Consider the following 25704-nt stretch of genomic DNA (forward strand, 5'->3'; position numbering starts at 1 on the left):
GAAGGATTGTTCTTTCCACACCAGTCCCTCCTCTCTGGGCTCTGGCATGCAATTTCTTTTTTAAATATTCCTTGATGTTCCACGGATGTAGGAAATATTTTGCCTTTTTCCCCCACGCACCCCCTCCCCCAATCATCCTGCCCTTGTAGCTCTTCTTCCTGGGTGAGCTTTGACACCAAATGTTGGCAGGCTATTTGACTGTGTAAGGTATCGTAGCAAACCCATTCCTTGCCAAAGCCTGGAAAGTGCCTCATTATTGTGGTTCACCATCATTAAAGGCAGCGCTTCTGCCACTGGGAAACTGAATTTTTTTTTACAATAAACAAACGGATCAGTAAAAAATTGACATTTAATCCATTACCTTGGAGCTCCTGTTAAGCAAACAGGATCACAATCTGAGAGAAACTAATTTACATCAACATGATTGAGCCATCACTATTGTCCTAATTCAGGAGTGCCATTAGTTTCTGAAATAATGGCAGTGGTCCCTTGGGTTTTGCTTTCAGTTTGTCTGCATAGCAAATCTTGTGGTATAGAAAGGAATGGTTTTGAGGAAATGCTTCGAGGGAGTCTTGCCGATTCTGTCCCTACGCTCCAGGGCGTCCAGTTCCAACATCGCCTCACTCCACGTACCAACTGTTCATAACTGAATTGTAACTGGTGCTTTCAATAGAAGCACACCTATTGACAGAGGCCCTGGACTGCACGTGGAGAAGTTGGACAATAAGAAACTCTGTTCAAAGCCCAGAGTGTATGCAGGTGGCCCCATGTGCTAGATAGCCTGTTCTGAGCGGGGAATCCTGATCCCAAAGAGGAATGTCTCCCTTATTTATCGCAGAATATCTTCTGAGTGGAACTTCTTCTGAGTCAGGCCATCACTTTGCGTTATCATCATCTTTGCTTCCGCCTTAATGTAGCTTCAACTGAAAAATAAAGAGCTAGTTGGTTAAACTGCGCACTTAGAAACTAGTATGATTATTTTCACACCACTTTATCTTATTTTGCGATACCATGTTTTCATCCCACTGTGCGCTAGCTTTTGATGGTTAGAAGAGCTGAGAATTTAATGAGTAAGACATTTATCTGTATTGGACAATCTCAGTGAGCTATGTGTGCTGTCCAGTGTATAGCTTTGAGCTATGGCGGGGGGGGGGTGCACAGGCTCAGTCCCATGCCATACTGAGATAGTTGGAACAGTTGAAGGGGCATTACACTCTGCCCCTGAGCTGCAGAACACAACGACAGGCGCTTGCTAGTCTGGAACTCTGCCCACTGGACAGTGCAAATGCCTCAGACAGCAGCTGGCTGAAGTACAATGACCAACGTAGTTGAATATTTCCCAATGCTGTCTGTGCAATCCTATGCGAAGAATGGCACACAGAATCATTTACAGCACATTACTGCCCATCGGGTAAGTAGGCCCAATAATACTGTCAATTTTGGCCCTGGTTCCCTTGAGCTAACTCGACATAGACCAGCTACTTGGGGAGCTTAAAAAGACATTTTCAACCAGAAAGTCTTTCTTACCCGAGTAATCCTGGGGAGACATCGGCTTGAAAATCACTTCTTTAAAAGCCACAATCCATTCCTTGAGGTCCTGGTCATCCTTACAGGTAAACACAAACTTCCTCTCTGGTGTCTCGATCGTGATGCCCAATTTCCATTTGTTGCCTTTCAGGCCAGGCGGTAGGCCCTCTATCACATTATATCCGTACTGTGAATGTCCGATGAACACCTCCCCTTGTGCATAGGCATCCTGAAAGAAAGCTCATGTTAATTCAGTACCTTTCACCATGTCCCAAATTGGTGGCCAATTAAATACTTCTTTAAAGTGAAGTCACCCTAGGAAGCACAGCAGCTAGTTTATGCACAGCACAATCCCATAAGCAAGGATTTAATGACAAGATGACCTGTTTTTAATGAGTTCTGACAGCGTCCTTGACATGAACCATTAATTCTATTTCTGCCTTCACAGATGCTGCTGGGCCTGCTGAATATTTGCAGCATTTTCTGTCTTTATTTTAGATTTTCAGCATCTGCAGTACTTTGCCTCCTGTATTACTGTTTGTAGTGATATTGGTTGAGGGGTACATACTGGCACAGGAAAAATCCCCCTGCTCTTTTACATACTGACAAGGGATCTTTTATGACCACCTGAGAGGGCAGCCAGGGCTTCACTTTAACATCTCCTCTGAAAGACAGCATCTCCAACAGCGTAGCACTCCCTCAGTATTGCACTGGGAGTGTCAGCCTAGGCTTTGAGCTCAACACATTGGAGTGGGACTTGAACTCACAACCTCCTGACTCTAAAGTGAGAGTGTGACCTCAATCTGTCACCACAGCACACCTATCCTCTGGTAAATCTACAAAGATGAGGAGGAAAATAGAACAATGGCTCCCCCTGATGATTCAGTGGCTAAAATACATGACACTGAGCCAGTGGGTCTTGGATTCAATACCCTGGTCATTTTAATCAAACTCGCCTGGTGGGGAAATTGGCGCTATCAGATTGTCTGCCAATGGAGAATAAAACTGATCCGATTGCGTTACTTTGCTGTTGGGTGATTTAAGTTAAAATTAGCCCCTTACTGTGAATACTCAGCAAATCAGGCAGCATCTGTGGAGGGAGAAACAATTAACATTTTGCCTTGATGATTTTTGTCAAAAATGGAAAACATTAGAGACGTAACAGCTTTTAAGCAAGGTGGAGGGTGCAAGAGTGAAAGGTAGTAGTAATGGGACAAGTGAAGAAACAAAAGATGGGTCTAGAGGAGAGCTAAATGGTAGAAGCAGAAACACTAACAATGGCTGGTGTCTGAAACAAAGCCAAAAAAAACCCCAGAAAAATAAAAAAGCATAGAATTGGGGGCAGAAGTTATGATCTGAAATTGTTGAACTCAGTGTGGAATCCAGAAGGCAGTGAAGTGCTTAATTGAAAATTGAAGTGCTGTTCCTGGAACTTCCATTGAACTGCTTTGAAACAGCGTAGGAGGGGTAAGGACAAAGTGGGAGCTGGGACTTAAAATGACAGGCAACTGGAAGCTCAGGGTCATGTTTCAGAATGAATGGAGGTGTTCAGCAAAGCAATTACCCTATCCACACTTGGTCTCCCCAGTGTCGTGCAGACCACATTGTGAGTAGTGAGTACAGTATATTAAATTAAAAGAAGTAGGTGTAAATCGCTAGTTCACCTGGAAGGTGTGTTCGAGGAAGGAAGAGTCAGAAATGGACCATATGAAGGTGGGAGGAGGGTGAAAATTGGAAGAAAAGTTGATGAGTTTTTCCAGTTTCAGGATGATAGCAGGAGACGACATCAATACAGTCATCAATCTATAAGAAAAAGAGGTGAGGGAGGGAGCCTGAGTCAAACTCGAACAAGGAATGTTCCACATCTCCCATAAAAAAGCAGGCACAGCTAGGACCCATGAAGATACCCATATACCCATACCTCTCTTTGGTGGAATTGAGAAGAGAAGTTTTTCACAAGTGAGAACAGGCTCAGCCAGGCAGAGCACAGTAGTGGTGGGTGGAAACTAGTTGGGCTTCCATTCAAGGAAGAAATAGAGAACATTCTGTTGGGGATCGAAATATAGAAGTATTCGACCTCAATGGTAAAGGAAGTGGGTGGGGGCAGGAAACTGTTTAAGTGGCAGAGTCACGAATGTGGGTGGGAAGAAACTGGACAAGGGGAGAAAAATAAAGTCGAGATAGGGAAAAAAATCAGTTCTGTGGGGCAGGAACAGGCTGAAACAGTATCTGGTCTGGTCTTGCTCAGTTGATGACATAAATAGTCACTGCCCAGCCTCGCACCTAAGAACAAATTCCCTTGGTTGAGGCATTACTGAGCTTTCCAGAGGGAGCTACTGCTTCCAGGAGGAGAGGGGAGATGGTGGCAATAATCCTCCCAAACAGACCATTAGCAATTTAGTTTCTCAACAACTCTCCTCAGCTCATCTGGAGAACAAGATGATGAATAATCACAGGCAAAAATTGAGAAATATTGTTCCCTGTTGCCATGTGTGAAACTCTCAGCCCAATCAGACATTAGCAACTGTGTTGCCCATTATCCTGTGTTAACCCTTGGGAGTGTTGCTGCCCCTGGTGTTCTGTCTCTATCCTTCTGTGCGCTGTGCAGACACTGTCACTCACCAGTGGTTCCTTAAAGTACAACAGTTTGCGATCCTGATTATCAAGTGTAAACCATCGCCTCTTAAAAGGTTCCTTTTGCTACAAGAGAGAGGCACTGTTAGTTTATTTACAGAGTATAAGATTCAATTTTTGTCTCTTTGACACTTTGTATTTAATTTTATAGCCACTCTTTTTACTTTATTCCCTGTGATATATATTTTGTTACATAGGATCTACAGCCCAGCAATAGGCCATTCAGTCCAACATGCTGATGTGTATGCTCCACGAGTCTCTCCCACTCACTTCACCTGATCCTATCAGTATATCCTTCTACTCCTTTCTCCCTCGTGATTATCACGTTTCCCCTTAAATGTATCTATGTTCTTTGCCTTAATTACTTCTTTGTTTCATATTCCTAAAAAGATTTTCCCAAATTCCCTGTTATTAGTGACTATCTTATGTTTTAAAGACCTCAATCATGAAGCCCCTCAGCTTTATGCAGAAAAAAAATCATCCTTTAGTCATTGTTAAAATATTTTCATTTCTGGTTACACCCTTATAAATCTTTTTGTGCCTTCTCCAGTGTCTCAGTTTGGTTCTTAAAATATGATTTCAAAACTGTGCAGAGTATTCTAACTATGATCTAACCAAGTCTAACATATATAACTTGTCTGCTTTTCAATTCTTTACCTCTAGAAATGAACCCCAGTGATTTCTTTGCTTTATATATAGCTTTATGATCCTGCATCACTACTTTTAGAAATCTGTAAAGCTGTACCCTGAGGGATAGAGGGACTCCTGATGGGAGCAAATGTGGTATGAGCTACTCTCCAGGGTCTCCTTACATTAAATGTAATACCCATAAAGAATGTTCTGGAGAGTCTGAAATAAAAACAGCTATTATATTACCAGACTCAACTTAAATGATTATTATCCTGTGCCTGGGGTATCTACTGCTTTGGGAATAACCCTCAGTCCAGGTTATGGAGAGGTGTCCAAAGAGCCTCATGAACATTTTCACTTCCTCTCTGGTCATCTGAATTTGGAAAATTCCCTTGTTGAGAAAGATCTAATCACTGTTTCAAGCCTTTATTGCAAGTGCTGTTACTATATGCAAATTTCTTTGTCGTAGATTAAAATAAAGTATTAAAAGATCATTTTCAAAGGACTGAGAAACTCCCTGTAAAGAACACTTTGACCTCCAATTGACCTCACCTTGTGTTTACTTAACAGCAATTAAACTTTGTAACCTTAAAGCAGCAGAACAAAACATTATGCATATTTAAGTTTAAATTTTTAAGTTTTAAGATTAAAGTTTAGAGCCATTCATTTTACCAAGGTGTGAAGAATATCTAGTCACCTAAGAACACCTTAAAAAAAAATGACAGTTCAGAAGGTTACCCATGTTTGTTTAATAGAGTCAGTATAGAAGAGATGGAGCCATAAAACAGCAGTGGATTTACTTAGCGGAGAACTGGAGGCATGATGTCTACACTGCTTGCAAAGACATGCAATCCCGAGAGATGTTTTGTTTTGGGAGTTAGAGCTAAATTAGTTAAAAGCATTCAGTGAACCCTAAAAGACTGCGTTGTCATGGAGATAGGTGGGGCTTAAGAATGTTGCCTGTTTTCAATTTATCTGTGTGTTTGCTTGAAGAGGGGCTTAGTTGCAGTTTGGACCACATGTGGTTGGCAGCACAGAGAAGCCATGGGAGCTGTTAGCAGGCTCCAGGCAATTAGAGCTCAGAGAAGTCCCGGGGAGCTGAGAGAGTGCAGAAGGTCACTGGTTTTGTGTTGGTACTAGTTTCATGCCAGGCAGTTAGGGCTCAGTGAAGCCCTGGGAGCCATTTTAAAGCTTGCTGTAGCCAGGAGATTGAAGTTTGGAGAAACCCAGGGCTTTGTGAAGTTAGCGGTCTGCGAATGAGTTGGAAGTGAGCCAATACTTAGAGGTGGGAGTGCGGCTTTGTAAATTCTGTGGAAGTCTCAGGAGGAGAGATTGAACCATTGTGAGGTGAGCAGTCATTGAGGCAGTCCGACTCAGCGCGGCTTATGAATTAATTCAGAGGCTAGGTCTTTGAAAGTGTAAAGTTGGAATCCCTTGTGTGGGAGACAGAGTTCTAACGAGATATTGTGACTCACAGTGGTCACTGACGTCTGGGTGGGTTGCTCAGAAATCTGTGGGATCTGTCTTAGTCGCATTTGCCATTTAATGCGCAGTTTGGTGTATTCAACCACAATTTGCTTGTTAATTTATGTTAATTCTGAATGGTAAAGAGTGTAACATAAATATTGTAAATTATTTTACTTTTCTGACTTTGTATACTAAAGCTTATTCCATTTGTTTAAAACTGTGAAATCTTGTGGTTTTATTCTCCTAGTGGGTAACTGGAATTTCAAACTTTGCTTTAAACAAAAAAATTACTGGTCCCTAACTGTATAATAACAAAGGGCAAATCCCATCAGGAATCTAAAAATTCTATATTAAACATATTAAGTTTATTCTCTAGGTTAGTGCACGGTGTACGTACTGTGGGGCCAGTCTTCTCCATGTATCCCTCCTTTGTGTAATCCCTTGTTAATTTTGGTATGAGCTGAGAAAATACATAATACATGAATCAGTTCAGCAGAGACACTTCTTCTCAAACATAGGAGACAATGGTGAAATATTGGGCCTGTTTCACAAGTTACATTCAGCCCATTTCGGATCTGGGAGATCCAGTTGCACCCCCCCCCCCCCAAAAGAATCCTTGAGTTGGTAACACCTCCTGTCAGTGTTTCCTCCACCGGATGGTGCAATCATTTAAAAAAAAATACAGTATTGTAAGAATGCAGCTGTTTGAATTGGATCGGGGTAACGCTGTCACCTCCTGCAACTCGTTATGACAAACATAATTATAAAACAATCCAACTGCGAGGCACCCTTTGGACTCTGTGCAGTGTTAGGTATGCAAGACCACATGCGTGTGTGTGTGAGAGTCTGTGTTTATTTGTGTGTGGTTATGTTAGTGTATGTGTCTGTATTTGTGCATATGTGTATTTGAGTGCTTGTGTATGCAAGTGTTTGCGTGTATGCATGTGTCTTTGTATCTGCATGTCTTTGTGTATATGCGTGCATGTGCATGTCTGTTTGTGTGTACATGTCCATGTGCATGCATGTTCCTATGTCTATGCGTGTGTCCATTCGTGCATGAATTGAACAGAGTTCCTCAGATGGAGACATGTCTTTCTTTTCCCCCTCTTCAACTACCCTCTCCCCACATCCCCACTCCACTCTCTTCAAAGGTGCAAAGCAAGGTGGGAATGCTAGCTGCCAGGAGGAATCAGAGAGGCTGCAAAGAGATATAGATGAATGAGTGGACAACAAGGTGACAGATGGAGTATAATGTGGGGAAATGTGAGGTTATTCACTTTGGTCCTAAGGATAGAAAAGCAGAATATTTTTTTAAAAGGCGCCAACTTGTAAACATTGATATTTGGAGAGACGGGTTTGTTTGTATAAGGAACACAAAGTTAGCATAGAGCTACATCAAGCAATTAGGAAGGCAAAGCATATTGGCAATATTGCAAGCGGATTGAAATACAGGAATAAAGAAGTCTTGCTACAGTTGTACAGGGCTTTGGTGAGACCACATCTAGAATACTGTGTACAGTTCTGGTCTCCATATTTAAGGAAGGAAATACTTGCATTGGAGGCGGTACAGTGAAGGTTCACTAGGTTCCTCCCTGGGATGAGAGGGTTGCCCTATTATGAGAGACTCAGTAAATTGGGCCTATATTCTCTGGAGTTCTGAAGAGAGGTGATCTCATTGAAACACACGGTATTCAGAAGGGGCTTGACAAAGCAGATACTGAGAGGTTGTTCCCTCCTGGCTGGAAAATCTAGAACATGGGGGGGCACTGTTTCAGGATAAGGGGCCGATCATTTAGGACTGAGATGAGGAGAAATTTCTTCACTCAAAGGGTTGCGAATCTCTGGGATTCCCTAGCCCAGAGGGTTGTAGATGCTCCATCATTGAATATATTTAAGGCTGAGATTGACAGATCTTTGGCCTCTCAGGGAATCAAGGGATATGGGGAGTGGGCAGGAAAGTGGAGTTGAAACCCAAGATCATCCATGATCATAGTGAATGGTGAAGCAGGTTCGATGGACCATATGGTGTACTCTTGCTCCTATTTCTTATGTTCTTGTGTGTTCACCAATGGGGGAAAAAGGGATTGTCCTATGAGGAGAGAGTGAGTAGAGTGGGTCTATAGTCACTATAATTTAGAAGAATGAGAGGTGATCTCATGGAAACATATAAAATTCTAAAGGGGACTGACAGAGTAGATACTGAGAAAATGTTTTCCTTGACTGGGAAATCTAGAACATGGGGTCACAGTCTCAGAATAAAGTATTGGCCATTTGGGACATAAAAGGGGATAGATTTCTTTACTCAGAGTGGTGAATCCTTTGGAATTCTCTACCGACAGTAGTGGATGCCCAGTCCTTGCATATATTCAAGAGAGCAAGAAATAGACCTCTGGGTACTCAGGATCAAGGCAGAGAAAGTGCAGATCAGGTAAAGATCAGCCATGATCTTGTTGACTAGAGCAGCAGGCTGGCTCCATATTTCTTATGTTCTGATGCATTGTGTATCTCATTATTTTAATGTGTATTTGCCTTTATATGAAACACAATTAAAATATGAACTATGAGCTCACCTCTGCGTCACTAATTGTGGGGAAAGCACTTTTGAGGTATCGGAAACGAGCCGCCCTGATTGCATTGAACCAATCCACTATGTCCTGGGAAAAACAGAGAAAGTCAAATCAGGACAGAGAAAGACTCAGTGTCGGGAGACAGAAAGAGAGAGAGTCAGTGTAGGGACAGGAAGAGAGAGAGAGAGAGACTCAGTGTTGGGAGAGAGAGAGAGGGAAGCAGTTTTGAGGAACTTCCAACTTGTGACCAAGTGGGCCGATCACATCCTCCATTACCTTCCCATTTTTGTGGTACACAAACATACTCCTGGTGCGCCCATCTTTCAGATAAGTGATCTGCAGCCCGTTTGGATTCCCAATCTTCTCTGGCTGGAATGTAGCATTGAGACCTGACACCTGAATGACTCCCTTTGGCTCTTCATCCTGTTAAAACAAAATTCTCCCATTAGTAACGTCTCTTTGATGCTCCACTCTTTCCCCACTAGCTTCCAAAGTCTGAGCTCCTCTTGTATTCGGTCGATATCCCCAAGAGTGGGCAGCTCTAATATTAATAGAAATTAGCCAGAATTATGCTGAGGGAGTCAACCCAGGACTAAACAGAACCAAACAGGGTAGTGAGGGAGAGCTGCGCAGCCACAAAATGATACCTGCTATTTTCATATTATTTATGTTTTTAAATTATCTATATGTTCGTATAAAATCAAAATAAATTCTAAGTCTTCCAGTATTTTCTGTTCTGCCTACCCTGGATTTGTGTGAGTGCACGTACCTGTGTTCACGTGTATGCCTGTGTGCACGTACCTGTGTTCACGTGTATGCCTGTGTGCACGTATATTGCTATGACCATTAGACTTTATAAGACAGTTATGTTTTAAACTGTCTCTTTAGTTTAAGGACAATGCCCTGGAGCGGGAGAATATTGTGAAGTTATACTGAACTCTGCCCGCTCACAAGGTCAAAACTGATTCAAAGTCTGGTGTAAGTTTCAATTAACACCTGGACACAAAGGGAATGGAGACTGGCCTTACTGCTGCAGACTTAGACTCTCAAGAATCAGTGAGACCGTAATGTTTGGGGGAGGTAGACCCACAACAAATGCTGCTATGCCAAGTGGAAGAAAAGGACCTGCTTTTGGGTTAACCATCCCCGTTTCCACCCCCCCCCCCCCCAACCCCCGGAGAATGGAACCCATGTTCAAAGAAATAGGATTGTGAGAAGTTAGAGACCATGGAATCTCCAGAGGGAACCTCACAACAAAGAGTCCATTTGATTATGCTCAACGGGTTGTGTGAAGGGGACTTGGTTTAAAAGGACACTGGAAGATTCTTCTTGGCGAAGCAGGGAGAAGGGATCCTGTTCATGCCAGAGGAGTTGGACTTTGAACTTAAGATTACAAGTCTACAGAGATTGTGGTATAACGTAGAAATGTGGCATGGGGTTTTCCATTATGTAAGAAGTTAAAGGAGGGGATAGCTTTCCTGTAGTTTATGTATTAGTTGCCTAATAAGTAACGTTTAGTCGATGGTTGATTTTAGTGTGTTACAGTAAAAGCCCTAAAACGTGAAATCTTGACATGTGATCCTTTGAGTCGGCTGCTGGGAAATTCAAATCACTTTTTAAAATGACAGACTCTTGCCAGATGTGAATCCAGAGGCTGGTAAACAAGTACCCTGGAACTTCACAGTTTCACAATTACTTTTGGCTATATCACTAAAAAGTGACATGACTCATTTGCTGCTCAAGCATTTCTGAAGAGAGAGAGACGACCTGATTGTTGGTGCCTTACAACAGTTACAGGTTAGTTTGAAGGCTGTGACAGAGAAAGTAGGGGTCAACTTAAAAGTAGGGCCTAAAAAGGCAGAGATTGCTGAAGTATTGACTCAACCTGAACATTGAGGAAGAAAAGACAGAGCCTGATAGTACTCAGGTTGAGTTAGCTAGAATTCAGCTACAAATGAAGCAACTTGAATTAGAAGGAGATATAGTAAGAGGAAAAGAGGACGAAAAATTTAAAAACTTGAATTTGGATTTCAAAGAGCAAAGGAACAGGAAAACCTTGTGACTCAAAGAGAGAGTGAGAAAAAGAGAAACTAGAATGAGACAAAGTTTGAACTGGACAGAGAAAAGCTTAAATTATGTGAAGAGGGGATGGCAGTAAAACTTGATGATGACTCAGATTTAACTTATGGCTTTGATTTGGCAAGAAATATTTGCTTAGTGCCTAAATTCTGTGAGGAAGAGGTTGAAATGTCTTTAGTGTCATTTGAGAAAATTGCTACAAAACTGCAATGGCTGAGAATAAGTTGCACAATTTCATTGCAGAACATATTCACAGGGAAGTCATTAGCGGTGTACTTGTCTCTTTCAAGTATGCAGTCTTGTAATTATAGTACAGTGAAAACTGCTGCTCTCAGTGCATACGTGTTAGTGCCAGAGGCACACAGAAAAAAATTTTGGGAACTTAAGGAAGAAACGGAATCTGACTTCTGTGGGATTTTTTAAAGCAGAATAAATTATATTTGAAAGGTGGTGTAGGCCTATGAAAATTAAAGAATATTTTGAGAGGTAAGGCTAATGGAAGAATTTAAAAATAGTGTCCCTTTAGGAATAAGGTTCTAGAGCAGCTGCTATTAGGGCTGATGATTATGGATTGTCTCATAAGCATGTTAGCTGTCATAAGCATGTTAGCAGTAAGCTATGTTTGCAAACCCATGCTGAACTTGGAGAGATAAGAGGTCTGATATCGAACAGACCCATGGGAACAGTGAGAAAGATAGCAGAAATGAAAATACAGATGTTCATCAAAGGGGTAAAAAAGACATTAAGGAGGGTAAGTATAGGAATGATTCAAGGGGACCAACGTGCTATTTTTGTCTTAAAAGAGGGCATGTCAAGGCCAATTGTTGAAAATTAAGAAGCAAGACTGTGGCATTTGTGGGATTTCATAGCATGTCTTCCGAAAGAGTTGTACCAATAGATGGAAAATTGCCCAGGTATGTCCTGTCCACAAAATACAGGACAAATCCAATCCAGCCAATTACTGGCCCAGCAGTCCATTCTCGATTATCAACAAGGTATTGAGGCATTGATGACAGTGCTATCAAGCAGCACTTACACAGCAGTAACCTGCTCACTGATGCTCAGTTTGGGTTGCATCAGGGTCACTCAGCCCCTGATCTCGTTACAGCCTTGGCCCAAACATGGACAAAAGAACTGAACTCCAGAGGTGAGGTGAGAGTGACTGCCCTTGACATCAAGGCAGCATTTAACCGAGTGTGACACCAAGGAGCCCTAGCAGAACTGGAGTCAATAGGAATCAGGGGAAAACTCTTCACTGGTTGGAGTCATACCTAGCACAAAGGAAGATAGACCGTGTTTGTTAGATGTCAATTTCTCAATCCCAGGTCATCGCTGTAGAGATACATTTGCTGCCCTTTGTAAACTCTGGTTAGACGTCCTGCTGGAAGTTTCATCACTCTAACCACCCCACCCCTACACAATCAGTCTTTCTCTCACCTCCAATATTCTTAGAATTAATAAACAAAAGTGCTCAAAAAGAGGAAACACCATTTTTTAATATGGTTATTCTGCCGGATTTGTTCGCAGTCATGTCCGGGAAGTTATGCATTAATTCTTGGAGACTGCAGGGCAGTCCTGGAGGATTGGTAACCAAATTGTCACAAAATGCTGCCAATATTCAATCTTATTGATCTCAATGGAGGCTCTGCTCAGGTCCAATAGCTACAGTTTGGGGTAGAGGGGGAAATCTTTACAAACTGGAAGAAATGCAATGACACTGAGATACAAAAGCCATACCTCCTTAGCGTAGTAAAGGATCAGACCCTCTTTCTCTAAAAGACGGAAATTCCTTTTCCGAAAATTTCTATTGTCCTTTCCCCGTTTCCAGAGATAGCCAACTCGGTTACCTTTTATATTGGACAAGGAAACATTCATGAGCATGCAAAGGTGCAAATCCCAGCTCGCAGTTAGTCACATTCCCCCGTGTTCACTGAGTTACGGTAAAACAATGCCTCGATTTTAAAATTCTCTTTCTAATTTTCAGATCCCTCCTTGCCCCTCCCTATGTCTGTAATCATCTCCAGCCCCACAACCCTCTAAACGTTCCTCTAACTCTGGCCTCTTGAGCATCCCTGATCTTATCGTTCCACCGTTGGCAGCCGTACCTTCGGCTGCCTGGATCCTACGCTCTGGATTCCCTCCCTAACCTCTCCGGCGCGCGCTCTCTCTCTCTCTCGCCTTGCTTAAGTCGCCCCTTAAAACCTACTTCTTTGACCAAACTTTAGGTCACCAGTCCTAACATCTCCTAATGTGGCTCCTTGTCAAATTTTGTCTGATTTATGTTCCTGTGAAACTTCTTGAGATGTTTTACTATGTTAAAGGCGTTATATAAATACACGTTCCTGTTTTGAAGGAGAGGTCCAAACACTGACTCCCGTACCTGAAGTGACCGATTTCTGCAGCTTGGTGACAATGTCGGTGAACTCCTCCCGCTCGTACTTGGCTCGAATCCATTGCTCTTTCAGAACTCTGCATTAGGGACAGAGAGGGTGGTCAAGGCCATGAGAGCTGTAAAAACAACTCCTGACAAGGTAGGTTGGTTAAAGCGGTAACTTATGCCGCCAGTGGCAGTTTTTCAACAAAATGAAAGCACGGTGCATCTCCGCAACAACTCGAGTCAAGAAGTGCTCGGGCCATTGGGAAACAAAGCTACTGTACAGCCCAAGATAGTCCTATCTTTGATCTTCAGTCTGCATTGAGTCTGCTAATATGGAGTCCCAGAGCTGGATCAAGGTTCCCATTTCTGACCACCGTTAGTGACTCACCCCCATTCACTAGCTTCTATATATGGAAGTTGGGTGAGAATTGGATTGGGTGACTCCTTCCATGGTCAAATAGCCTGCTCAGTGTATTAAGCACACTCATGCTCGACGACCAGCTGGGAGATCCATCACTGACTGGAGGGCTTTGGGATTGGAGAATAAAATAAATGCAAGTGTGCATTTGTGAATAGAGTCATTGCCTCTGCTGCACACAAAGCCTTGAGGCACCTTCTATCAGTTTCTTTCCCCAGACAGTGAGAGGGCCTTTGCCAGCAGCCAGCGTTGGACTGGACAGTTTTCAGGCAGCTTGGTTTGGGTCCTACCCCTTGACCCCTGGACCCTGAGTCCAGCTGAGCAAGGTGACAGTGTGCCCAATCCCACCCCCAACCCTGGCAGACAGCAAAACTCTTTGTGCATAAACTCAACCCTGACCCTGCCAACTTCTGCGTACATGCGTGCACACATAGAAACATGCAACATGTGCACATACATATCCAAGAACTTTCCAGCTGGGATCACTAGATTCGAATTTGAAACAGAGACCGTGAAGAGCTTTACGCCATTTCATACCATGGTGATACTGAGGCCAACTTTGGTTCTTGTACTCTCCAGATTTCAGATGCAACATTGACCTCAACAGTTGCTGATCATAACCCCCCTCCCCTGTTTTGTTCGGACAGCAGTTGTTGGAAATAAAAGCAGAAAATGCTGGAAATACTCAGCAGGCCTGGCAGAAACAGCGGAGAGAGAAACAGAGTTAACATTCCAGGTCGATGGCCAGGTCAATAACCCTGAAATGTTAACTCTGTTTCTCTCTCCACCGATGCTGCCAAATCTGCTGAGTATTTCCAGCATTTTCTGATTTTATTTCAGGTTTCCAGCACATGCAATATTTTGCTTTTATGTAACTGTTGGTAATGCTTCTGTTTCTCCCATTTACACCTCCTCTAGGCTCATTTTTTCTTTCTTTACTCATTCTATCACCGTTTCCTTTTGGCCTTGCACTATCATTCCGTTCGTTATTTATCCTCTCCTGCCTCCCACCCTAACATAGGCTTTTAGCTCCTCCCTCTCCTCCACCCACCTTTCCCTGCCCCTGCATTTGTATGGCACCTGTTGCATCTCTGACAGTTTCCAGTTCTGATGAAAGGTCGTCGACCGGAAACATTAACTGTTTCTCCCTCCACAGGTGCAGCCTGACCTGCAGAGTTCAATGAAGCAGGAATCAAACCTGGAGGGTTCAGAGTTTGTTTCACACTGGGTGACATACATGCCCAGTGAGTTTGATATTCTCCAGCACCGTTCTGGTAATCCCAACTGAGTACGGTAGTGTAGTGGTTATAGTGCTAACCCGGAGGCCTGGACCACCAATCTAATAAAGCTTTGAGCTCAAATCCCACCAGGGGCAATTTGCAAATTTAAATAATGTTCAAAATAAACCTGGAAATAGAAAGCTGGTCTTAGTAAAAGTGACCATGAAGTTGTGGGATTGTAAAAACACAAATGGTCCACTAATGTCTTTAGAGAAGGAAATCAGCCGCCCTTACCCAGCCTGGCCTGTATATAACTCCAGACCCACAACAATGCGATTGACTCAGCATTGCCTTCTGAAATGGCCTAGAAACCACTCAGCTGAGACATCAACCAGCAATAACAGAAATGCCAGTCTCATGCAGATCCCGAGAAGGAATAATGACTAAAAATAGAATTTTTCGAAACCCTCTCTGAAAAACGTAAATGCAACAAAGAAGATGCAGTCAAATGAGGATGTGGGACATTCAGCTCATGGAATCCTTATCCCGTGGGACCCCATCGTCGCACTTTACAAACTGGGCAAGTTCCGTGAGCCAAAATGTCCAGTGGAGCTAAAGGGTTGATAGAGGGAAACTGTTTCCTCTGGTAGCAGAGGGATGCCAGAATAGGGGCAGAAGCTTAAACTTAGAGCCGGGCCATTCAGGGGCAATGTCAGGAAGCACTTCATCAAACAAAGAGATTGAAGGAAGAGAAGGAAATCTCTTCCTTCCCCCAAAAGTTTCAAAATTGATAGACTTTTGCTGAGCGGAGAGTATTAAAGGTTACAGACCCAGCGTGCGTGGATTAAAGATACAAATCAGCCACAGTTGAATAGCAGGACAGGCTCGTGGGGCTGAATACCCTCCCACATTGCTAATTGTGCGACAGAGCAGCTCCATCGATTTTCCCCTCTGAGCGCCAGTTCTGACCCCAGTAAAAAAGGCTTTTCCTTACACACAGTCTGATGCTCGTGGCTTGTAGTAGAAAGGAGGGATGTTGGCCTCGTAATGTTTCTTTGCCACCCGGTTTCCACGTTTCCTCATTTTCTACACACACAAAAACAAAAGGAGATTTTCATTTGCGTTAGGTGCACAGATTGAAATGTACCTTTTTTTTCCCCATTATTGACCTACATTCAAGCCTCACTCAAAGCCTTAAACTTAAACCCATTACCTGGTAATTCATCATAGAACAGGACGTTAACATATGGTCTCCTTAATTATTGATTATTTTCCCTTCACCACCCCCTAGCCTTCCCACAGGTGTTGACTCAATGCTTGGGGTGGGTACAGATCCATGAATGCACCCACCTTGCCCAAATGCTCATTCTCCCTGTGTTAGTGAAGTCTGTGAGAGGGCATCACAAACCAAGCTGATCCCTTTCTCTCTCAATATACAGAGGCAGGTGGATCTTCAGGAAGAGTCACCAGGTCGTGATCAGGAACTGAATCTCTCCCTCCATCATCCAGGGATTCTGATATCCCATGTTTTTGCCTTGACTGAGTTTATATTTACTGAGCACAGATGAAACATTAGACTCGAACCCTTCCCAACACTCAGAACCGCAGTAGTCTTTGCACTTACTCATTAATTGTACAAATAAATGATAATGGGCCTGAGAGGATTGCTTACTTGACACTAGGAAACTTGGGGGCCTTGCCCAGTCCGGCCTACGTGTGACTCCCGTCCTACACCTCAGGTCGCTGACCCTCAGCTGTTCTCTGAAGTGAACTGATGAACCACTCAGGCAGATCAAATCATTACAAAGAAAAGCCACAGAGACTGCAGCGATTCGAGAAGGCAGATCATTATCACCAGGGGTAGGCAAGCAATGCCAGCCTCGGCCAGTGGTGCCCACATCCTGTGGACGAATTAAAGTTAAAAAAAAACTTCCAAGATACTCTGATTATGGACAAGCTGCAATTCTGCCAATCTCAGCACAAACTGCAGTCAAACTGTGGTCAAGGGGGCACTGATAATATTATAATACATGCATCTCCCGCACCTCAATTAAATCGTCATCCCAGAAATCCAGCCGGATAGATTTGACTCTGCTGATTCCTGACAAGTTGCGATGAATACCTGAACAGTTCAGGCAGATAAACACTCCAAGGGTGTAGGAGGCCCAGTCAGGATCTGAGGGGAACAGAAATCACTGGTTAATCACTGGTGAATACAGTGCTTTCCTTGTGGCCCAGTTAGAATCAAAAAATTATTTAACAACAGCATTTATGTAGCGCCTTTAACTTAGCGAAATATAACAAAGCAGATCCCAGGGACGAATAGCAGACAAATCGCGGACACTAGGAGCTGCATCTTCCAGTCGGCGAGCGAGGGGCGAGGCGTGCTCACCGACGTGTAAAATGACGCGAGGTGATGTCAGACGTGTTTCCCGACATCACCGTGCATCATTTAGATTTTCAGTTCAGTGGGTGCGCAGCCGAACTGTCAAAGGCCTGTTAAGGCCATTAAAAAGGTAATTAGAGTGACTAATGGACCTGCCCAGCAGACAAGCCGGGAGCCCAGGCGGGCTTCAGAAAAAACATGAAAACCTCATCCGTGGGCGGGATGATGTTATTAAATTTTGTACGAAATCTCTAAATGCAAGAAATTGACGTGTCCCACCTCATGACAGTGGCACATGACAGGACATGTCAGGAATTTTTTTTCTTGTCTTTATTTAATGTTCCACACCTGAGCCGATCTCTCTCAGGCAGCACTTTGCCTCAGGGAGATCTGTGTGCGAGTCCACTCCTGGCTCAGGGAATCACCACCCCCCCCCCCACCCTGCCTGCACAGGGAACGCATAGCGCTTCCTGGCGAACGTCACGCTGGGTGGGCCTTAATTGGCTCGCCCGTGTAAAATGGCAGCGCACCCCCTACCAGGGGCGTCAATCGGGAACCAGTCCGCTCCGCTCCTGCAAAGCCCCCCCCACACCCCGCCCAACTGGGGGTGATCCTACCCTAAGCCACAAAAGAACTTGTGAACAGCCTCAGACGTTGGAGCAGGAGTGGGCCTTGTAGCTCTTCTAGCCTGTTCCACCATTCAAGAAAATCAAGTTTGAATTTCTACATCAACTCCAGTGGACAGAAAAGATCCCACGACTTTGTTTTAGGTTCACTAGCTTGATTCCTGGGATGAGAGGATTGTCTTATAAAGAGACAATGAGTAGAGAGGGCTGAGGGAGTGCTGCATTGTCAGAGGGTCAGTACTGAGGGAGTGCTGCACTGTCAGAGGGTCAGTACTGAGGGAGTGCAGCACTGTCAGAGGGTCAGTACTGAGGGAGTGCTGCATTGTCAGAGGGTCAGTACTGAGGGAGTGATGCACTGTCGGAGGGTCAGTACTGAGGGAGTGATGCACTGTCGGAGGGTTGGTACTGAGGGAGTGCTGCATTGTCAGAGGGTCAGTACTGAGGGAGTGCTGCATTGTCAGAAGGTCAGTACTGAGGGAGTGCCACACTGTCAGAGGGTCAGTACTGAGGGAGTGCTGCACTGTCAGAGGGTCAGTACTGAGGGAGTGCTGCACTGTCGGAGGGTCAGTACTGAGGGAGTGCCACACTGTCAGAGGGTCAGTACTGAGGGAGTGCTGCATTGTCAGAGGTCAGTACTGAGGGAGTGCTGCACTGTCGGAGTGTCAGTACTGAGGGAGTGCTGCACTGTCGGAGGGTCAGTACTGAGGGAGCACTTCACTGTCAGAGGGTCAGTACTGAGGGAATGCTGCACTGTCAGAGTGTCAGTACTGAGGGAGTGCTGCACTGTCGGAGTGTCAGTACTGAGGGAGTGCTGCATTGTCAGAGGGTCAGTACTGAGGGAGTGCCACACTGTCAGAGGGTCAGTACTGAGGGAGTGCCACACTGTCAGAGGGTCAGTACTGAGGGAGTGCTGCATTGTCAGAAGGTCAGTACTGAGGGAGTGCCACACTGTCAGAGGGTCAGTACTGAGGGAGTGCTGCATTGTCAGAGGGTCAGTACTGAGGGAGTGCTGCACTGTCGGAGTGTCAGTACTGAGGGAGTGCTGCATTGTCAGAGGGTCAGTACTGAGGGAGTGCCACACTGTCAGAGGGTCAGTACTGAGGGAGTGCTGCACTGTCAGAGGGTCAGTACTGAGGGAGTGCCACACTGTCAGAGGGTCAGTACTGAGGGAGTGCTGCATTGTCAGAGGGTCAGTACTGAGGGAGTGCTGCACTGTCAGAGGGTCAGTACTGAGGGAATGCTGCACTGTCAAAGCGTCAGTACTGAGGGAGTGCTGCACTGTTAGAAGGTCAGTTCTGAGGGAGTGCAGTACTGTCGGAGGGTCAGTACTGAGGGAGTGCTGCACTGTCAGAGGGTCAGTACTGAGGGAATGCTGCACTGTCAAAGCGTCAGTACTGAGGGAGTGCTGCACTGTTAGAAGGTCAGTTCTGAGGGAGTGCAGTACTGTCGGAGGGTCAGTACTGAAGGAGTGCTGCACTGTCAGAGGGTCAGTACTGAGGGAGTGCTGCACTGTCACAGGGTCAGTACTGAGGGAGAGCTGCACTGTCACAGGGTCAGTACTGAGGGAATACCGTACTATCAAAGCGTCAGTACTGAGGGAGTGCTGCACTGTTGGAAGGTCAGTTCTGAGGGAGCACTGCACAGCAGGAGGGGAAGTACTGAGGGAGCAATACATTGTCAGAGGGTTGGTGCTGAGGGAGTGCTGCACTGTTGGGTAGTTGTTTTTTGGATGAGAGTTCCATCTGCCCTTTCAGGTATACTTAAAAGATCCTAGCTGAGAAAGCAAGAGTTCTCTCCAGTATCCGGTGGCCAATAATTATCCCTCAAGCAGCATCAGTAAAAACCCAGATTATCTGGTCATTATTATATTGCTGTTTGTGAGATCTTGCTGTGTAAAATTTGGCTGATGTGTTTATTACAGCCATGACTACACTTGTACCTCATTGGCTGTAAAGTGCTTTGGAATGCCCTGAAGCTGTGAAAGCTACTATATAAATGCAAATCTTTCTTTTCCTTTAGCAGATCAGGCAGTATGTGTAGACAGTTGACGAGCTGGGACTCATCCTGAGTCTAAGCTGCTGACTGTTCTCCCCACAGGTTGTGAGCTGTCAACCCTGTGATGCAGTTGTGTATTTTTAGGAGGCTGGGCACTTAGAAAATAAGTCTGAAATTTCACTTCCCCTTAACTCCGAGAGTAGGTGCTGCTTTCCACCAATGTGGCTGAGCTGCAACTAACTTCTCAGGAACATGAAGAGGCTTGTTCAGCTTTACTCAGGTCCACTTAGGCCTGATACGGGCTGTGATCTTTACAAACCCACAGCTCTCAGCTCATGGACAATGTACCCCCACCCTCCCCCTCCTGGTGTTCCTGTGAAGGCTCTGATTCATGCTGAGGTTATGGAGCCACCAGTGCCAGTGAGCCTAGGCGGTGAAATCACCAGGCTATTCAACTACAAAGGAAGCACAGCTGAATCTCATCCTTCAGATGGGAACATAGGGCCAGGAGCATTCAGCCCCTCGAGCCTGTTCCACCATAGATCATGGCTACTCTGTATCTTAATGCCATTCACCCACCTTGGTTGTGACCCTTGATACCCTAAACCAACCAACAGTCTTCAGTTAAACCCCTCCAACTTCAGCCTTTTTGGGGGAGAGAGTTCTAGATGTGCACTCATCTTTGTGTGAAGGAGAGCTTCCTGACATCACCCCTGAACAGCCTGGTGTGAATTTTAAGATTCTGCCTCCTTGTTCTGGACTCCCCCAACCCCCCATCTCCAACCCCAACACCCTCCACCAACACCAGGGAAAATAGTTTCTCTATTTATTAAACTTTTTGACTCATTTGATCATCTTAAACACTTGATTTGATCACCCCCTTTAATCTTCTTTACTCAAGGGAAAGTGGCCTAGTCCATGCAAACTGTCCTCCTCATTTAACCCTTTTAGTCCTGGTACCATTTTGGTGTCATGCCTGTGTATACCTTCCAGCAGGGATAGAGCAGAGATGCAGGATTCCCTGGCTGATGTTGTGATGTGTTCCCTCACCTCCCTCTCCTTGGGTGGCTGCAGCATCTGCAAGGCAAAACCAGGGCTCTGGACTTCCCTGAGCAATTGTAAACCTCACAAACTGTCCACTTGGAGGGTGGGAAGTGACAAAGATCAGAATCACTGTTGCCTGGATCACTGTTCCTGATGAACGTGCATGAGAAAGTACATGAGGACAAAAGGTCAAAAAAATAAAGTAATAGGTGACAGCTGTGGCTCAAAGAGTTAGTCTGTATCCTCTTGAGTCAGAAAGCTGTGGGTTCAAGTCCAGATCAAACATATGATCCACACTGACACCCCAGTGCAGTACTGAGGGAGTGCTGCACTGTCAGAGGGTGCCATTTTCAGATGAGACATTAAACTGAGGCTCTGCGTGCCCTCTCAGATGGAGGTAAAAGATCCCATGATACTATTTCGAAGAACAGCAGGGGAGTTATCTCTGGCGACCAGACCAATATTTATCCCTCAATCTGCATCATAAAAACAGATTGTCTGGTCTTTATCACATTGTTGGTTTGGGATCTTGCTGTGTACAAATTGGTTGCTGTGTTTCCTACGTTCCCAAAGCGACTCCACTTCAAAAGTGCTTCATTGGCTGTAAAGCGCTTTGGAACGTTCGGTGGTCGTGTGAGGGATTATATAAATGCAAGTCTTTTTTTTAGAGGGATTATATAAATGCAAGTCTTTTTTTTAAAGAGAAATGCTCTTTGTGGGAGCTTTTTATACAGGTCTAAAGCCAGCAGAAGGAGAGAGGCTAACAGACATACCTTTAGTCTTGGCTGAATCTGAACCAGGGTCCAGATATGAAAGATTATGCTGCAACTGATTAACAACAGTAACAGTAGCTAATACTTGTCTTTTAATGTAGAAGAGAGCAAAATGGACGAGTGGAAGATGTTCAGTACATCCACACACACTGCATTTAACCAATTCAACACTGAGGCAGCAACACACTGGGGAAACAGCTCCAGCATTTCTTCAATCGGATTTTTAGTCTAATTTGTTCCTCTAAAAAAAACTCCATTGGTATTTGGAAATGTGAGAGGAATTTATCAGGTAGGTGAATGGGGAAAGCCCCACGGTTTCTTCTGGGAACAAGGAAGGGAGGAACAAAATAAAGATTTCAACAAGCTTCCCGGTTGAAAGAGAGACCTTGCATTTATGTATCACCTTTCACCATCTCATTCAATGTCCCAAAGTAATTTACAGCCAGTGAAGTATTTTTGAAGTTTAGTCGCTGTTGTAATGTGAGATGGGGAGAGGGTGTGAACTCGTATGAGATCAGCTCTATTGTACTTGGGGCAGGAATCAGTCATGAATACAGGATCCAGCAGTCTGGACATTTATCAACAACCTCAAACACTTTATATTTAACCTCTAGACCATCAGAGGAGTTATTGCTGCTTTCTTTACAGACCATTTCCTGTCAGCTCAATATCTCACTTGAACTGCACTATTTTTATCAAAGCAAAGCACACTTTCAAAAAAAAGGTGCTAGTAGAAAATTGGTTTTAAATTGACATTTAGACATTTTTCTTATGGCCTGTGACTTCATCCCTCATGTAAATGACACCCTGTTACTCTCACTCCAGCCACCATTTACAGCAAAACTGTTCCGATGACACATTTGCATAACCAATACCCAAGGCTGGAATCTAATTGAGGGGGTCAGAGGACTTATGTATTATGAGTACATCTACACCACATGGACTCGCTTGGCCTAAATAGCTTAGTGGTTATGGTACTGGGTTTGTAACCCCAAGATCAAGAGTTCAAATCTCACAATGGCAAACTATGAAACAATGTAACTTCATCTGAAACAGATGGAAACAGGTTTACTCAAAAGAGTATCAAGAGTTCAAATCTCACACTGGCAAACTATCAAACAATGTAACTTCATCTGAAACAGATGGAAATGGGTTTGTACTCGAAAGAGTTACATCACATGGACTGCAGCGGTTCAAAAGCCTTCTCAAGTGTAATTAGGGAGGGTAATACATGTTGGCCTAGCTAGTGACACCCACTGTGAAAGAATAAATTTTAAAAAAAGAATAATATTCATAAGGGATGAGTTACAGACTGGAATCTAATCGAGGGGTTTGTGGGGTTTATATGTAGAATAACAGATACCCGGGAGTGAGTTACAGACTGGAATCTAATCGAGGGGTTTGGGTGGATTTATATATAGAATAACAGATACCCGGGAGTGAGTTACAGACTGGAATCTAATCGAGGGTTTGGTGAAATCTGTCCATTCCCCACTCCCTTTGCTCCACCCTAGTTGATTGTGTCTTTAGATAGCAAGGTCCTAAGCTTTGGACTTCCCTCCCTAAACACCTCTGCTTCTCCACCTGTCTCTCCTTTAAGAACCCCCTTAAAATGCACCTCTTTAACCAACTCTTTTGGCCACCTCTTCTATTATGTTTTTTCTGCCTGATTTACACTCCCATAAGGTACTTTGGGTTGTTTTCTTATGTTAAAGGCCTGCATGAACAGAAACAACTGTACATAGGGGTGATTCCTTAGGACCTTACATTCATTGGGCACAGTGTCTACCAGTGTAAAGGAGAGTTCTGCAGAGGTTACATTGGAGGAGTGGGAGATTCACATTTAATATTGAAAGTGTGAGATTATGTATATCACCGTGTGATACATTGCACAAGGGCTGTTATATGTTACTGAGAACCCTATAGATCACATCATAGTATACCTCATCCTTTTCAAAAGTATAGACTCCTGATTTCACTGTGAGGATGAGAACATCAGCTCCCAGATCAATTTAGGAGCAGGAAGACGTCATTCGAGTATGTTCCACCATTCGTTCAGATCATTGATGTATATCAGTTCCAGTTTCTCGTCTCTGCTCCCAATTCCTTGATACCCAAACCGAACAAAAATCTCAGACTGATATCAGTCTGGAAAATTACAATGGACAATTTATTGGACAGGTTGTACATAGGACAAGTCATCCATTCAGAAACCACTGGCAGCAATAGGAGTGAATCCTGAGCTGGCACTCCGGGTGGTAAATGTCAACGACAGACAACTTGTATTTATATAGCACCCTTCATGCAGTAAAATACTCCAGGGCATTTCAGAGGAATGATTAACAAGCAAAATGGTGATACCAAGCCTCATAAAGAGACTTTTGGGCAGGAGAAGTAAAACTTTGTCAGAGGTAGATTTCAAGGAACTTTGGAATGAGAGGTGGAGAGGTTTCGGCTGAGAATTACAGAGGTGAAAGCCTCAGCATCTGAAAGTATGGCCAATAAAGGCAGAGCGATTAAAACCAAGGTTGTGCAAGAGGCCAGAAGTGGATCAGCACCGAGACCTTGGAGCGTTGTGGGGCTGGAGAAGGTTCCAGAGGGAGGAGGCGAGGGCACGAAGGGACATAAACATCAGAATGAGCATTAAAATCAAAGTGTTGCCAAACAGGGAGTCAAGGTGACTCAGCAAGTACAGAGGTGATGGGTGGACTTGGTTCGAGTTAGAGTACAGGCGGCAGAGTTTTGGATGCAGTCCAGTAAAGATTTAATTAAATCACTGTCCTGGGCAACTTCCCTCAGCCCAGCAGGTAACCAGCTTATCCTGTTCTTACCTGCTGCTCCACAGTCGGCACACTCACTGTTCTCTCCCTCTCTCAGTAGCTCCAGGAGAATCGTCTTATTCCTGTCCCAGTTGTCCATAGTTTGAAACTAAGTTAGAGCAATTTGTGTAGATGTGCACTCATACAACCCAGGCTTCAGTCAGACAGTGTGTGTGTGTTTGGAACCCTGGCTGATAGATCCAGTCCACTTTAAATTTCACCAGTTTGTATCTCTACCAGTTAATCAGTCCGCTGTTTGAGCCCTGCTCTCTGTCTCTCTCTCTCTCTCTGTCTGTTTCTCATGGCCAGCCCAGACGTTTTTAGTCTCCTCCCTGTTTCAGCTGTCAGAAGGCACACCTCCTGCTCGCACTGAATTCCTGCCTTTGGCGTCACTCACTCACTCGCCAGGGTTTTCTCTCTCTCTCTCTCTCTCTTTCATGATTACAAACCCCGAGATGTCTTTTGCAGCATGAAGATTTTTGGCCTGATAGGAACTACCTCTTTCCCCTGGGTTGGAGATGGGAATGTCCAGATTTCAGTTACCGCAGATTGTGGCGTGTAAATCAATCTTTGAAGCCTCGAAAAATCCTTTAAAAGTGAAGATCGATGATACACTGGGTATAAAATGTTAACCGGTGGTGTTGGTGTTGGTGTGTGTCTGATCACCGTTTTGAAATGTGAGGAGAAAACATGACATTGGTACTCCAGATTAAACCAATGTGATACTTTTCATTGAATGAATAAGTTCTATAAGAATACCTTTAAGCAGGATCAATATGTCTTAAAAACTGTCTCGTTCATGTTGCTGATGTGCTTTAATGGGCACTCATGATGTTGTCTGATGATTTGGCTGCCCCTCTGAAACTGGAAGGCTGCTTATTGACCTGTCAGTTTCCAGAGTGTGCCCACCGCCCTTCATTGGAGAGGGAGCTTAGCTGTCTTCCTGCCAAGGAATGGCGGAGCCCCATTTAAAATCCCAATGATTGGGGGTGGCTTTGGGACCTGGAAACAGTCCCAATTCCCGTCTCCTGACCCCAAAGCTAAAATTCAGCCCTTTATCTCTTGTCACCTTTTCCAGCCCTGCAACTCTCCAAGATTGCTACACTACACCAATTCTGGTCTCTTGTGCACCTCCATTTTTC

The 25704-nt window shown here is 44.3% G+C and overlaps 2 protein-coding genes across 5 annotated transcripts in view; one reads left to right on the forward strand and one right to left on the reverse strand.

Moving 5' to 3' along the window:
• tefm (transcription elongation factor, mitochondrial) overlaps positions 1-25704 on the forward strand; it is a 58342-nt gene that overhangs the window by 16198 nt on the left and 16440 nt on the right. The window contains exons 2-3 of one of the 2 annotated variants that reach the window (XM_041217262.1): positions 13258-13435; positions 14856-14943. In XM_041217262.1, coding sequence (XP_041073196.1) covers positions 13406-13435; positions 14856-14943 — 118 coding nt within the window. In that variant the 5' untranslated portion in view covers positions 13258-13405. The remainder of the gene's footprint in view (positions 1-13257; positions 13436-14855; positions 14944-25704) is intronic. The other variant, XM_041217264.1, reaches the window with a different exon arrangement.
• adap2 (ArfGAP with dual PH domains 2) lies at positions 332-24864 on the reverse strand. 3 transcript variants are annotated; one of them, XM_041217265.1, is made up of 11 exons: positions 24575-24864; positions 16965-17095; positions 15914-16005; positions 13285-13373; positions 12642-12751; positions 9102-9248; positions 8829-8912; positions 6656-6718; positions 4150-4227; positions 1528-1756; positions 332-923 (listed from the first exon to the last, which is right to left on the reverse strand). In XM_041217265.1, the coding sequence occupies exons 1-11, from the start codon at positions 24660-24662 to the stop codon at positions 892-894; spliced, it is 1143 nt and encodes a 380-aa protein (XP_041073199.1). In that variant the 5' UTR covers positions 24663-24864; the 3' UTR covers positions 332-891. The 3 variants fall into 3 exon arrangements, with proteins under 3 accessions (XP_041073199.1, XP_041073201.1, XP_041073200.1); XM_041217267.1 differs by lacking the exon at positions 24575-24864 and adding an exon at positions 17207-17280; XM_041217266.1 differs by lacking the exon at positions 8829-8912.

The sequence above is a fragment of the Carcharodon carcharias genome, chromosome 22 (genome assembly GCF_017639515.1).
Source record: "Carcharodon carcharias isolate sCarCar2 chromosome 22, sCarCar2.pri, whole genome shotgun sequence".
Taxonomy (NCBI): domain Eukaryota; kingdom Metazoa; phylum Chordata; class Chondrichthyes; order Lamniformes; family Lamnidae; genus Carcharodon; species Carcharodon carcharias.